Raw genomic sequence first — 15,062 nt, 5'->3', positions numbered from 1 at the left:
CTGTGCCCCGACCTTAAACGGTCGTTAGGCTCTTTTTTTTTCTCCAGCCCTTAATGGCCTTTATCGGGACGGGACACAATGGGTAATAACGGGTCCCGATGGACCCCATTTACTATAATGGAATCCTTCGGGCGCCGTTATTTTGTAGCGGGAGAAAAAGACAACACATGCAGTAATTTTTCTCCCGTTATTCCTCGGGCTCCCCCAACGGCCATCACTGCCGTGTGAAAGAAGCCTAACACATACGTAATGTATACAGGTACCTTTACATTGTTGCCAAAAGGATCAACAATCTCTATTATAATAGCCCCCTTATAATATAGTCACCCATTAGCACATACTTCACATTCACTTCAGCACCGTGACACTTTCATTTACCTAAGTGAATACAGTACACTCTACATATTTATAAACTAGTCAAGAAATGGCGCGTCTCCAATGGTGATATATACAGTAGCGAATTTCCCAGGATTCCCCAAAGCGGCCCCGTATTTTAATTAAAATGATTGAGAAACTACAAATCAGTTACTTGTCCTTCATCAGCAAAACAGAATAATGCCAATCGTAATTCCAGAAGAGATGGCACCGGCGGAAAAAGCCCAGTATTAGCGTCTGCTGTTTCCTGAGCATATGGATTAACATCTTGTTACACTGTTTTAATATCATCAAACCTGCTTATCAAAAATGAGCCAAGTTACACTTTTTTTTTTTTCATTTAATTGCATTAGGTCTGGAATAAAATATAGTAAAAAAAAAAAAAAAACATATATATATATATATATATATATATATATATATATATATATATATATATACATACACTCCAGGTGTAAAAAAAAAAATTACATTTTTATTTGTTTTTTTTATTTTTATTTTATTTTTTTTAATTTTTTTTCTATACCTGGAGTGCTGCGACTATCTTGTATTGCTGCACCTGGATTGGGGTCTCATACCGGACGCAACTAGTTGCTTGCACCCAACAATTTTTTTGCATTTTTTGCTTTGTGGGTTGTGCTGCTTTCCCAGTATTTTATATATATATATATATATATATATATATATATATATATATATATATATATATATATACATAGCAATGGAATAGGGAGTTTAGCCCCTGGCAGAAATGACTTGAGATTTCCAATAGAATTCTTATTACTTCACGTAATTGTGGCAAGGAAGTTGCAAGGCTCATTCATTGTATATGCTGATGGATGGACTGTCTCTTTAAATTTGGTAAGAAGTCCTACGCAATGAGGAGTCCATTTGTTACCACGACAGGATAAATTATATTAAGACTCTGTACAATTTGTCAAACCACAAGGAAATACATAAAATGAATAGCAATTGTGCAGCAATACATTTCAATGCGCCCATGGTGTCTGCTTCCCAATGAAATTTACCACCAAATTTCAAATACAATTATTGGTAGCGTGAAGAGTCATCGGGCTGTAGACTTAACAGGAAAATGTTTATGGAAGAGGTATAAAGCAGCAAAGCTGAAAGTGTCTATTTGTATGTTCCTCTACAGCAGTGGTCTCAAACTGTGGCCCTCCAGATGCTGCAAAACTTCAACTCCCAGCATGTTCGGACAGCCGTTGGCTGTCCGGACATGCTGGGAGTTGAAGTTTTGCAACATCTGGAGGGCCACAGTTTGAGACCACTGCTCTACAGTGATGGCATAAATTGCAATAGGTACTGCAACTGCTCAGCACTTGGGATGTTAGAACTACATGATAAAGCCTGGCAAACAAAATTTGACCTAAGGGGTCCAACTGGTAGCCCCAGTCTTAAAGTGGTAAACTGGTGGAATTTTAATTTTTTATTTATTTTTTTAAAATCAACTGGTGCCAGAAAGTTAAACAGATTTGTAAATTACTTCTATTTAAAAATCTTAATCCTTCCAGTACTTATCAGCTGCTGTATACTGCAGAGGAAGTTCTTTTTTGTCTGACCACAGTGCTCTCTGCTGACACCTCTGTCCATGTCAGAAACTGTCCAGAGCAGGAGAGGTTTGCTATGGGGATTTGCTCCTGCTCCTGACAGTTCCTGACATGGACAGAGGTGTCAGCAGAGAGCACTGTGGTCAGACCTCTGTAGCATACAGCAGCTGATAAGTACTGGAAGGATTACGATTTTTATATAGAAGTCATTTACAAATTTGTTTAACTTTCTGGCACCAGTTGATTGAAAAAAAAAAAATTATAATAATGTTTTCCACCAGAGTACCCATTTAAAGATCCACGTTCTGAGAAAAAAAAAAACATTTAGTGCCAGTTTCCTCTGTAAATGATCTGTCATCAAATGACATCACTTCATGTCTCAAACCAGACCAGACTGTAGTGGACATAGACTTTTGGGATTGAGGATCTGAGATAGAACTAGAAAAAGGATCACAATGAAATAGGGAAGATTTTGACTTTGAAGATCCCTCATATGGAACCCCATGAACGTGCCTGGTCACAATGCTCCAACTCAACATTCTAGGTGTTGGTCATTCCCTTTCTTACCAAGGGCTCTGCTGATGGACTATGGGTAGGAGCTGGCCTAAGTTCTCTCAAAAGGCCCAGTGCACTCAGTTCCCCTAAGCGATGGTTTACCCTAAGCCTTATGAGAGTCCTTCAAACACCAGTCTGGGCCTGGACAATAAGATCATTTTGCCTTGGTACATTCTATGTTCCTGTTCCTTACAGTTTGTACTCCGCTTGTTCGCTTCGTGCACCAGATAACTGGGGTGCTGTAGTGGAGATTGAGGGGTTCCCCAGCAGCAGGACCCACGCGATTAGACATATTATCCCCTATCTTTGGATAGGGGATAAGATGTTTTCAGGCAGAGTACCCCTTTAAGTTCATGTTTGTATACTGTTGCTAACAGAGACAATTCCAGAGATAGCAACCTGGGGACTTCCAGAAGGAAGGTCCACACCCCCTTGGAGGGATTAAAGGGGTACTCCGCCCCCAGACATCTTATCCCCTATCCAAAGGATAGGGGATAAGATGTCAGATCGCCGCGGTCCCGCTGCTGGGGAGCCCCGGTGATCGCCGATGCGGCACCGCGCTATCATTGCTGCACAGAGCGAATTTTCTCTGTGTGTAATGACGGGCGATACAGGGGACGAAGCAGCGTGACGTCATGGCTCCGCCCCTTGTGATATCAAGGCCCGTCCCCTTAATGCAAGTCTATGGCAGGGGGCGTAACGACCGCCACGCCCCCTCCCATATACTTGTATTGAGGGTGCGGAGCCGTGACATAACGATGCTCCAGCCCCTGTATTGCCCGTCATTATGTGACGTCATTACGTGACTCGCTCTGCGCAGTAATGATAGCGCGGTGCCGCATCGGCGATCCCGGGCTCCCCAGCAGCTGGACCCCGGTGATCTGACATCTTATCCCCTATCCTTTGGATAGGGGATAAGATGTCTAGGGGTGGAGTACCCCTTTAAAGGGTGAAGAGTTAACAATCTGCTAGACTGTGTTTCATGGTGCAGCCCTAAGCCAAATCTGTTGGTGACCCAGTAGGTTCATGTCTCCAGTTGGTCTCTCTTACAAAACTAATCTCACAAAACAGCTATGAAAAGCTCCACACTCCCTACCGTGATTCGTTCGTCTTTGTCATCTATTGGTGTTCCATCTTTCTTCCAAGATATTGTGGGTTCTGGGTGACCCCGAGGAGGTTGGCACTCCATCACTGCAGGTTCTCCAACTGCGACCATCACATCTGAAGGGTTTTGTCTGAAGTCGTCTCTTAGAACTGTGGGAAAATATATATGCGCATTAGTGAATAAATCAACTGCATCTCGTCCAATAAGTCAATACCTAGTAAGAAAAAGTAAATGTTGGTGATAATGTGATCTTATATGGTCAACATGATCAGTGAACAGTGTTCTTTACATGGAAGACCCCTCACAAAAAACGTTAGATGCCACATTTGTAAATCTGTACATATCCACGTTGTTTCTGAACTTTAGAGTCACCCTAAAATGTTATACCTTCAGAGAACCATTTAGTAGCTGGTTAGCCTATACTTAGAACCTCATAAAACCATCCTTCTTATGAATGGAAGAGCATTAGGTTTATATTGTAGCCTGTAATTAGAGACACTGGTGGTCTTCCCATGGAAGAGATCCAATAATAGATGTATAAATGTAAAATGTGGTCTCTCCTTCCTCGCTCTACCACCTACATTGTAAACCCTGTGACATGACCTTTTTTTTTTGTCTAACAGAGATCAGTGGCATCTACATGAGCCATCAGCTCTTCAATAATGGATTTACTTATGGGTGACTATGGGAGCAATAATCCTGCCTCGCACCATCGGGTGATTTTGGGAACACTCTTGATGTGTTCTGAAAAATTATTTTCTTTAAAGGTTTCCATCTATAATAAGATGTGACCAGACAGCTGTATAATGGGTATGGGTGGCCCCAATGATTCCCTGAGAGATGTTGTTGGGAAGAGAAGGATCGGGCATGTTGGGCTTCAAGTGCCAGCTGAATGGTAAGCAATAGGGCCTTGCAATGCTCTGGTCCTAGTTCACCACATAGTTGTGTGGGTTTCCAAAGACATACAGAGGTTAGATTGTGAGCTCCAATGGGGAAGGGACCAATGTGACTAACTGTTCAGCGCTGTCCAATAGGTCAGCCTGAACATTTTGTTCTGGCTGTTGTTCTCTGGCAGCAACTTACCCCTCTATCCATTCAGAACATATTAATGCTCAATGTTCATGTGAATAAGCGTTCAGCCAACTGCTCTCCCGTATGGGTGCCATAATATCCATTATGCCCCAAAAAATCTTTGGACAAAAGAACTGAAGCCGAAGGCTGTCTGGGCATGCTGGGAGTTGTAGTTTTGCAAAAGCTGGAGGCACCCTCTTTGGGAAACACTGGTCTATGTAGAAGACAGAAGCTTCTTCAGGGTCCTGTACAGAACACACAATGTCCTAGAAAAAAGTAAAATGGAGCCGCCCTCACCTGATGCCCAAAGGAGCAGCTAATCCTGGTACAGGTAAAGAGTACAGAACGTGTAGTACCACCCTGTACTCTAGGGGGCGCTACCAGACACCAGTCAGTGCATGCACTTTAGGAATACAGGGGTTTAACCAGTGAAATGTCCATTCTGATTGGTCGGTTCTTCCAGCCCTTGACATGTTTCGCAGATTCCATAGCATTGTATGTTGAATCTGGTTTCAAGTTACAATGGTCCAGAAAAGACCATTGTATGTTGAAACCATTGTATGTTGAGGCCATTGTAAGTTGAGGGATCACTGTACCTTTACACCCTGAGGGATCAAAGTGAGCACACTCAGAGTACAACACTCCGGAATATGTTGCCACTATGAAATAATGGGTTATTTATAAAGGCTTAGTTAGACTAATAGAAAGTGCTAATGCTATATACTCCAGTATATAAACTGAAATCACCTTGAAGTGATGCACAGAATGTAATTTTCTATCACTGCCTAATTAGAACATTGATTAAATTATTCCAAGCATGTAACCAAGATATATTGTAGAGAAAGTGGCGATGCCAGCAACCGCTGCCAAATCTGCTCCGTTTTGCTTCATATTTCATTCCTCCAAATTGCTGACAACTTCCATTACGCAATTCATTAATTAACGGCGAATACGGGAGGATTATGGGGCGAATCTGCAGCTTAATGAAGAGACTGCAGACTATATACCTGAGCATAACATGTCACAGCATAGAAGAGCTGGGATTGCAGCTAGACCTATCACAGACCTACCTGAACCGGTATTATGGCCAAATGTCTTATGGACTGTGGGTCTAATGTCCTGAACTAACCCCATCACAGATCCCTTTGATGATTTTTATTCAACTTATTAGACCAGCGTCTGCCAACCAGGCTGCCTCCTGCTGTTGAAAAACTACAACTCCGAGCATGCCCGGCCAGCCTTCAGCTGTCCGGGCATGTTGGGAATTGTAGTTTTGCAACAGCTGGAGGTGTCCTGGTAGGGAAACACTGTATTAGACCCATTCTTGGTGCAAACCTTGTGGCCATGATTTGGGGGTAGAACTTCACCTGTATTACGCTTGTGTGCAATTTGCCTTTAAGGGGTTCTCCACCAGAAGGTGGTTTTAATACTTACCTGCCAGACAGTAATGGACATGCTTAGGAAGGATCTGTGCTCGTCTTGGAGCAAATGGGTTGTGTTGTAAGTCCACTATAACACAGCTGATTACTTTTTGTGAAATGGCTGTTCCCTGTTGGCATTTCTTCCGTCCAACTAAAAGTCGCAGGATCCCTTGCTTGTAAGTGTAAGGTCCCTTTTTTTCCTTCCCACACTTCAGCCACCCCACCCATTGCAGCACACCTGAGTTCCCCTCCATACTGTGCTGTGGTAAAACTACAAATCCCTCCCACCCAGCGGTTGCTCCACCCATTGAAGCAGGCAGGATCCTTTGAACACCTGACTAGTGATGAAATGTCTCGGACCACACTACAACCTGGGAAAACCTGAGAAAACACTAATTTTGTATGCTGGTAAAAATAAACATGGGGGCAAAAATCACTGAAGAATTGAGAGACCAGCTATCAAACGTAGGGAACAGACACTAACATTACAACCCCTGTAGAATAGTGAAATAAAAAAAAATCCTGGAATACCCCTTTAAGCTGCAGGTGTAATTAATACTTATGCTCATTAAATACATTTTTTTTTTTTATATGTCTTTACAACAAGGTTGTTTTCTTTAAAAAAATGAAAAATAGTGCCCATTTATAGTCTCCATACACTTCCATCACAAAACAGTCAAAGGCTGGCTGTCTAATAAGGGCCTTCTGACTGTCCAGCAACAGATGATGTTGGGGGGAAAAAGGCTCATCCACTGAAATTTACATACCGTCCATAAAAAAACACATGAATATCTGGCCATGCAGAACATTCATGTATATGAGGAGACTGAAAGAGAAAACTGTCAGCTGAATGTGTGGCAAACAGCCATTGATGGTGTATGGCCAACTTAAGTTGCAATTCCTTTAACAGGGCCCCAACTATCACATATCTTGAGGTATCGGTGTTCTCATTTGGGGCACCGGGCCCTGAGCACCACCTACTCCTAAGGAAAATATATATATTTTTAAGAACACCTTACTGTCTCCAAATCTGCAACATTTTAACACCATTGAGGGCTACTCAGTTCTACAGAAGAAGATGTCCAATGTGACGCTTCACCTAGTTAATATTATTCTTGAGCGGATCAAAATTTAAAGGGGTTCTCTGGTGGAAAACATTATTTTTTTTTTATTAACTGGTGCCAGAAAGTTAAAGGGGTATTCCAGGATTTTTTTTTTTTATTTGACCATGCTACAGGGGCTGTAAAGTTAGTGTAGTTCATAATATAGTGTCTGTACCTGTGTGTGATGGATTTCTCACAATTCTTCTGTGATTTTCACCCCAAGATTTATTTTTACCAGCATACAAAATGACTGTTGTCTCAGATTTTTCCCAGGTTGCAATATGGCCGAGACCTGACTCACTAGTCAGCTGATTCAATGGGTGGAGCGATCGCCTGGTGGGAGAGAGATCAATCTGCAACTAATGCAACAGCTGTAGGCACCCTGATTGAAAACCACAGGTCTTTTGAATAGATGCAGCTCATTTATTTTTCAATGGGCGGGGTGGCTGATGTGTGGGAGGGAGGAAAGTGGAATTATGGGATTTGTAGTAAAAAAAAAAAAAAAATTGATAATGGAAATACCAGTTCACAAAAAGCTAGCCCCATTGTTATGGTAATCTCACAACATAGCCATTTAACCCCAAGACAAGTGCAGATCCTTCCTCAGCATGTCCATTACTGTCTGCCAGGTAGGTACTAAAATCACTTTATGGTGGAGAACCCCTTTAAACAGATTTGTAAATGACTTCTATTAAAAAATCTACTTATCAGCTGCTGTATGCTACAAAGAAATTTATTTTCTTTTTGAATTTCTTTTTTTGTCTTGGGCACAGTGCTGTCTGCTGACACCTCTGTTTCAGGAAGTGTCCAGTGCAGCATAGGTTTGCAATGGGGATTTTCTCCTGCTATGGACAGTTCCTGATATGGGCAACAGGTGTCAGCAGAGAGCACTGTGGACAAGAAAAAAAAAAGAAATTAAAATAGAAAATAATTTTCTCTATAGTATACAGTAGCTGATAAGTACTGGAAGGATTAAGATTTTTTAATAGAAGTAATTTACAAATCCGTTTAACTTTCAGGCACCAGTTGAAAAAAAAAAAAAAAAGGCTTCCAGTGGAGTACCCCTTTTAGTTATCCTACATCATAAATACATCTCACTTATATCATTTATGACTTCTACAAATGAAAGGTTCCTCAAAATAGTCATAAAAAAAAAATATATTATATATATATATATATATATATATATATATATATATATATATATATATTTAAGGAGGGTAAATCATGGATGCTAACTTTCAGAAACAGTGCCACTCTGGTTATGACAAGTATTACAGCTCAGTCTCATGTTTTTGGGGTCTCAGGTGACCCCCATTAGAGATTCATCTAAACAAACAAAATAAATCATTGTTTTTCCATTTACATTTCTTCGACTGTTTACATTTTCAAATTCATGTCATTTATTCTTGTAAAGGAAAATGTATTCGCATGATGGCGGAACGTTTGACCTAGTTTTATTTACGCTAGTGAATTTTACTGTTCCGAATGGAAAAGAGAAAAAAAAAAAAAAAAGAAACATTGAGGTTTGGATCATCTGGGACAGCTATTTAAATTTTAGGCTTAGAGAAAGTCTAAAATACAGAGTACAGTACATAAAAAGGCTCGGGCATATTTATATATGAATGAAGCCTACAATGAAATGTCAGAAGAACATTAAAAAAAGAAAAATGAAATTCATAATCCTAGCCTAGTTTTCCAAGCTAGAGAAAGAAAATAACTATCTACATATAGAATCAAAACTCACTTAATGACTGTCTGTTGTCTCACAAAACGAAAATGCCAATTTGCCTTGGAGACACATCCTCCTAACCAGAAACAAATGTATTCAATTATCTGTACAGACTGCGCTCCTGCCAGGAAGCACACTGCCAGTTTGATTCATATTATTAAACTTGTTTGACATGCGGCAAGCAAGCACATTTATAATAGTAGCCTGATATAAAGAAGGCTACCAAGACAACAGGAAACGTGCAGTAAAAAAAATAATAGAAATTCATTTTTTATTTGAATTTTTTTTTTCTTTTTTTTTTTTTTGTATTTCAGCTTCTTATTTTTATGACTTGGATATTTCTTGCAAACAGCAGGAAGAATTCAACATTGTTTTCCATTACATTTGCATAGCCAGAAGTGTGCAAAGAATTTAGCTTTATTCTGCAAAAAAAATAAAAAAAATAAAATAAAAAAAAACTAACTAAAAATATTATATTAAAGGGGTACTACCGTGGAAAACTTTTTTTTTTTTTTTTTTTTTTAAATCAACTGGTGCCAGAAAGTTAAACAGATTTGTTAATCCCTTCTATTAAAAAATCTTAATCCTTCCAGTACTTTTTAGGGAAAAGAGAAATCAAAAAAAGAAATGCATTTCCTGTGATGTCCTGACCACAGTGCTCTCTGCTCACCTCTGCTGTACATTTTAAGAACTGTCCAGAAAAGCATATGTTTGCTATGGGGATTTTCTCCCGTTCCTAAAATGGACAGCAGAGGTCAGCAGAGAGCACTGTGGTCAGGACATCACAGGAAATGCATTTCTTTTTTGGATTTCTCTTTAGTATACAGCCCCTAAAAAGTACTGGAAGGATTAAGATTTTTTAATAGAAGTGATCTACAAATCTGTTTAACTTTCTGGCACCAGTTGATTTAAAAAAAAAAAAAGTTTTCCACGGTAGTATCCCTTTAAGTAAAAAAAAAAAAAAATAATCAGGGTAGCTTCTGCATAGCTAGGATGAGAAGCTATTGTAATACTACATTTCCCCTGTAGGGGCCACTGTAATTGAAATGCCTGGCTGGCCATGAATTCTCATGTATATTGTGTCTGGAGTCCATGAAACCTGGGATGATCAGCTATTTGCTCCAGATCCACATTCTACAAGGGGCTGTTTTGTTTGCTTATTGGGTCCGGTTATATGGACTCTTATAGTACGAGTGTACAAAAAGCACGAGCCTTCTCTATTAAATGGGTACTCCGGTGGAAAACTTTTTTTTTTTTTTTTTTCTTAAATCAACTGGTTGTTGGGAGTTGTAGTTTTGCAACAGATGGAGACACCCTGGTTGGGAAATACTGCTTTAAAGGATCATAGCATGCAGAGTGGACATCTATCGCATGTCCAGTCATATGTCATAGTTCAGTGGTCTCCAATCCGTAGACCTCTAGCTGTTGCACAACTACAACTTCCACTATGCTGAGAGTTGTAGTTTTGCCATGTTTGGAGAGTCATAGTTTGGAGACCACTATCTTAGTAGATCTAAGGTCAGACGGATGGTTTCCTACACCTTCCTAAGTATAGCAGCATTTAGTCTTTTTCATACAAATGATTGTGATTACCGTAAATTAAGTAACAAAAAATAACAATCAAATTGCACTTTATAATAATAATAAAAAAAAAAACAGGCGAGGAAATTAAGAAGAAAAATGTGACTGTTACCATATGCCAATCTGTTGAAAGTAGCAGCACATTTTCCGCAGTTAACAATATGTTTTACCTTCATTCCTTTACTGTTTACATTTTCGGAAAAAAATAAAAACAGGATGCAGAGTTTTAGCCATAACCCTCCGGGAGCTTTAGAAACTTGTTTGCTTGTCGCTATAGCAACAATGCTCCAAACCGAGAGCGGAACAAGTTCATAAACAATCAATAAACAAAATGCTTCACCGCATCCTTCTTCATAATTCACACGTCATAAAGAAAAACAACACAATATTTCATTAGGTAGAAAGTTTGAGCATTTCATCTCTCGTCTTGTGCATATCTGATGAAACAAGACTCAACCTGACTGCTGGCTTCACCCATCATGGTAGGTACCGTAACAGTTTAGAAGGGTAGATGTGCTGTAGAGAGTGCAATCCAGATATGGCTATATTCACTGTCCCTCTTCCCTACCTACTTGGACAATTCACCCGAAATGACGGCCCCCAACTTGGCGACGATCCTTACATTGGTCTAATTGCAGGACCGTCAAGAGGCATTAAATAGTTTGGGTCGATAACGAATGGGCAAAAAAATGCCCAAAATAGCAGACGAAGAGTAAACAGGAACAAGCTGGAGGGCCAGAACCAAAAGGACAGCAAAGCACAACATCAGAAGAAAAACAAAGTCAGGACAGGCAATGGGCCTAACCTAGGCAGTGGTATAGTACAAAATCAGCAGACAGGGGAATGATCAGGGCACTAACAAAATGTCACATGGCAGGGTATATCACCGAGATAAGGAACGCTGGTGACGGGATAAACCATAATTATAGGAACAGGTTTCAAACATTAGGGAGTTTGAATATCCTGCCTCTAGGAGGCGTGAGCACTGATGCCAATGCGGATTGGCCTCCTCATTGGCCGGGCCAATAAGTGTTGGCCAATTGGCATGCAGGGCTGTCACTAGGACAACAAGCAAAACTGCATGAATGCAAATAAAGACACAGTCAGTCACCGGTAGCACATCATAGATGGACAGGTGGAGCTAAGTCGTATAGGTACAGCATACAGAATATATATTTATTGATTATTTTATGTTGGTTGGCTTTAAAGGGGCTATCCAGCAAACAACTTTTTTTTTATATATCAACTGGCTCCAGAAAGTTAAACAGATTTGTAAATTACTTCTATTAAAAAATCTTAATCCTTTCAATAATTATCAGCTGCTGAAGTTGAGTTGTTGTTTTCTGTCTGGCAACAGTGCTCTCTGCTGACATCTCTGCTTGTCTCGGGAACTGCACAGAGTAGAATAGGTTTGCTATGGGGATTTGCTTATAAACTGGGCGGTTCCCGAGACAGGTGTCATCAGAGAGCACTTAGACAGAAAAGAACAACTCAACTTCACCAGCTCATAAGTACTGAAAGGATTAAGATTTTTTAATAGAAGTAATTAAAAAATCTGTTTCACTTTCTGGAGCCAGTTGATATATAAAAAAAAGTTTTTTCCTGGATAACTCCTTTAATGTTTTGAATTTAAAGGATAAATTTTAATCAGAATTTTTTTTTTAAATCTAATTCACTTCTAAAATATTTAGTTAAATCTATGCTATTGCTATGGTAACCTGTTCATTTGCGTCTCCTGTAGCCCTTCTATGATTACAATGGAGTGGTGTCTGTGATTACAGATTATAATCTGCCTCCTTCTATAATTATTCATTAGCGGTAACAATGTACAGATGGCAGGAGAGCTCCGCCGTGTACAGCACTGGACGCAAGGACTTCTATTTCTCTTACCACTGATATTTACTGTCAACCTTCTCTGGGGAAGCAGAAGGGATTTGTTTTGCTGTATTGCTTTGCAATTATTAACACATTCCCTATGACCTGACAAAAGCAATAACCTACATCTACATCACTGTCAGCGCCGCCTAGACATTAAAACTGTGTGTACCCATCTTCTCCTTATGGCTATTTGTATATACAATGTCATTCAAGGCCTGGGAGTTTATAATAGCATACGTGTAAGCAAAAAATAAGGTGACAAATTTAAAAGGATTAAAGGGGTATTCCAGGAAAAAAAAAAACTTTTTTATATATATCAACTGGCTCCAGAAAGTTAAACAGATTTGTAAATTACTTCTATTAAAAAATCTTAATCCTTTCAGTACTTATGAGCTTCTGAAGTTAAGGTTGTTCTTTTCTGTCTAAGTCCTCTCTGATGACACCTGTCTCGGGAACCGCCCAGTTTAGAAGCAAATCCCCATAGCAAACCTCTTCTAAACTGGGCGGTTCCCGAGACTGGATAACCCCTTTAACTTCAAGAAAAAGGGATTTTCAGGATGCAGAATTCAAGAGAACGGAACTTCAGTACAATACCTTGCAAACTGTACTGTGTGTGAATGTGTGGACCGCCTTGCAGCCTGAGCGCTTGGAAGCAGACCCCCACAGATCTAACATATACGGCCGTGCTGAAGCTAGACCATCACTTTTAATTTTAAAGGAGTTATCCAGGAATATAAAAACATAGCTAATTTCTTTCAAAAACCACTCCCCGTCTGTCTTCAGGTTGAGTGTGGTATAACAACTTGGCTCCATTCACTTCAATGGAACTGAGCTGTAGAACACCACCCAACCTGGAGCGGGATTGGTTTTTGAAAGTAATTAGCTCTGTTTTTCTATTCCTGCATAACCCCTTTACACCTAGTTACTATGGGAGAACTACTATTTAGAGTCTCCATCAAGAACAAAGAGCAGAGAATGGCTAAGAGTAGAGAATCCTCCACTCTGGAGGACTCAGCATGTCCGCATATTACAAGAGACAAGTAAGCGCTCCATAGAATAATATTGTTGGACCCAGGGGGCTAAATATATATATATATATATATATATATATATATATATATATATATATATATATATATATTAGAACTGCTCACCCTGGGTGGTTGGGTAAGCACATACACAACAATGGAATAGGTAGGTAGAAGAAGGTTGTCTACTGCCCTCTGGAGTAAAAGTCGTAGTAGGTACTTGGCTTCAGAGGAACCCGGCTCACGGCGCTGATCGACCAGACAGGAAGATATGCTTAAAAAAGGATTTATTGACCAGAATGCAACGCGTTTCGCTGCGCATGCGCAGCGAAATGCGTTGCATTCTGGTCAATAAATCCTCTTTTAAGCATATCTTCCTGTCTGGTCGATCAGCGCCGTGATCCGGGTTCCTCTGAAGCCAAGTACCTACTACCGCATATTACATGGACAGCCCATTGATTTTAGTTACTTCCTATGTGATGGCGCTGCAGATAGACTGAACACCTTCTGCTGTGTTCACCCCACAGATTTAAACAAACTGCTGGAGATTCTAACAAGGGAAGACCCTGTAACAAGGTTATTGACCACATTGTAAGATACTTTTTATATTTAAAAAAATGTGTATGTTACGCCAAGCGCTCTGGGTCCCTGCTCCTCCCCGTAGCGCTCGCGGCGTTCACCTCCATGCAGCGCCCCAGTCAGACCCGCTGACCGGGAGCACTGCATTCGTGTCACCAGCGGGGACGAGACCCGCGTAGCCCGCCCGCGACTCGCATCCCAATACCCTCACCTGTCCCGTCCTCCGTCGGCTCAGTCCCGGCGTGCGCGGCCCCGCTCCCTAGGGCGCGCGCGCGCCGGCTCTCTGAGATTTAAAGGGCCAGTGCGCCTGGCCCAATCAAATACATTCACCTGTGTCCTCACTATAAAAACCCACTTCCCCTTCCTGGTATCGCCGGATCTTGTTGCTTCAGTGCCAGTGAAAGCGTTCTTGTGTATGTTCCAAGCCAGTGTTCCAGACCCTCTGCCGTTGCCCCTGACTACGATCCTTGCTGCCTGCCCTGACCTTCTGCTACGTCCGACCTTGCTCTTGCCTTATCCCTTGTACCGCGCCTGTCTCAGCCGTCAGCTGGGGTTGAGTCGCTATCGCGTGGAACGACCTGGGGGTTACCTGCCGCTGCAAGTCCATCCCGCTTTGCGGCGGGCTATGGTGAAAACCAGTAACCCCTTAGACTCCGTTCCCCTGGTACGTCCCATGTCATCACCCCACTGACACAGAGGATCCACCTCCAGTGTCCTCACTGTATACCCATCCGGACCCTGACAGTGTACCATTGCAGTTACAAGTCTTAGCCCAACCATGGGGCCGATGATCCGAACTGAGGGCTCGCCAAAGGCATAAATTGCTTTAGGGAATTTTATTTATAGTGCAACACCAGTCATTGTCAATCTAAGCTAGATTATGGGTGCAAGATGGACCACGCCCTCCTAGGTTACAAACACCGGGATCCATATGCTACCAGATCTATCGGCGCTATTTTAATAATATTATATTATTATTATTATTATTATTATTATTATTAACTTGTCTTTTGGAGCTGACACTTGCTAGTTTAGGTCAACGGACCAGCAGTCAGGTGTCCATACT

The 15,062-nt window shown here is 40.9% G+C and overlaps 1 protein-coding gene across 5 annotated transcripts in view; it reads right to left on the bottom strand.

Annotated features, from left to right (window-relative positions):
- Positions 1 to 15,062, bottom strand: part of ROBO1 (roundabout guidance receptor 1) — a 1,216,262-nt gene that overhangs the window by 145,686 nt on the left and 1,055,514 nt on the right. For all 5 annotated transcript variants that reach the window (XM_056559365.1, XM_056559367.1, XM_056559363.1 and 2 more), the window contains one exon: positions 3,595 to 3,752. In XM_056559365.1, the coding sequence (XP_056415340.1) occupies positions 3,595 to 3,752 (158 nt within the window). The remainder of the gene's footprint in view (positions 1 to 3,594; positions 3,753 to 15,062) is intronic.

Source organism: Hyla sarda, chromosome 2 (assembly GCF_029499605.1).
Source record: "Hyla sarda isolate aHylSar1 chromosome 2, aHylSar1.hap1, whole genome shotgun sequence".
Lineage (NCBI taxonomy): Eukaryota > Metazoa > Chordata > Amphibia > Anura > Hylidae > Hyla > Hyla sarda.
This window is presented reverse-complemented; position numbering and strand designations above follow the sequence as displayed.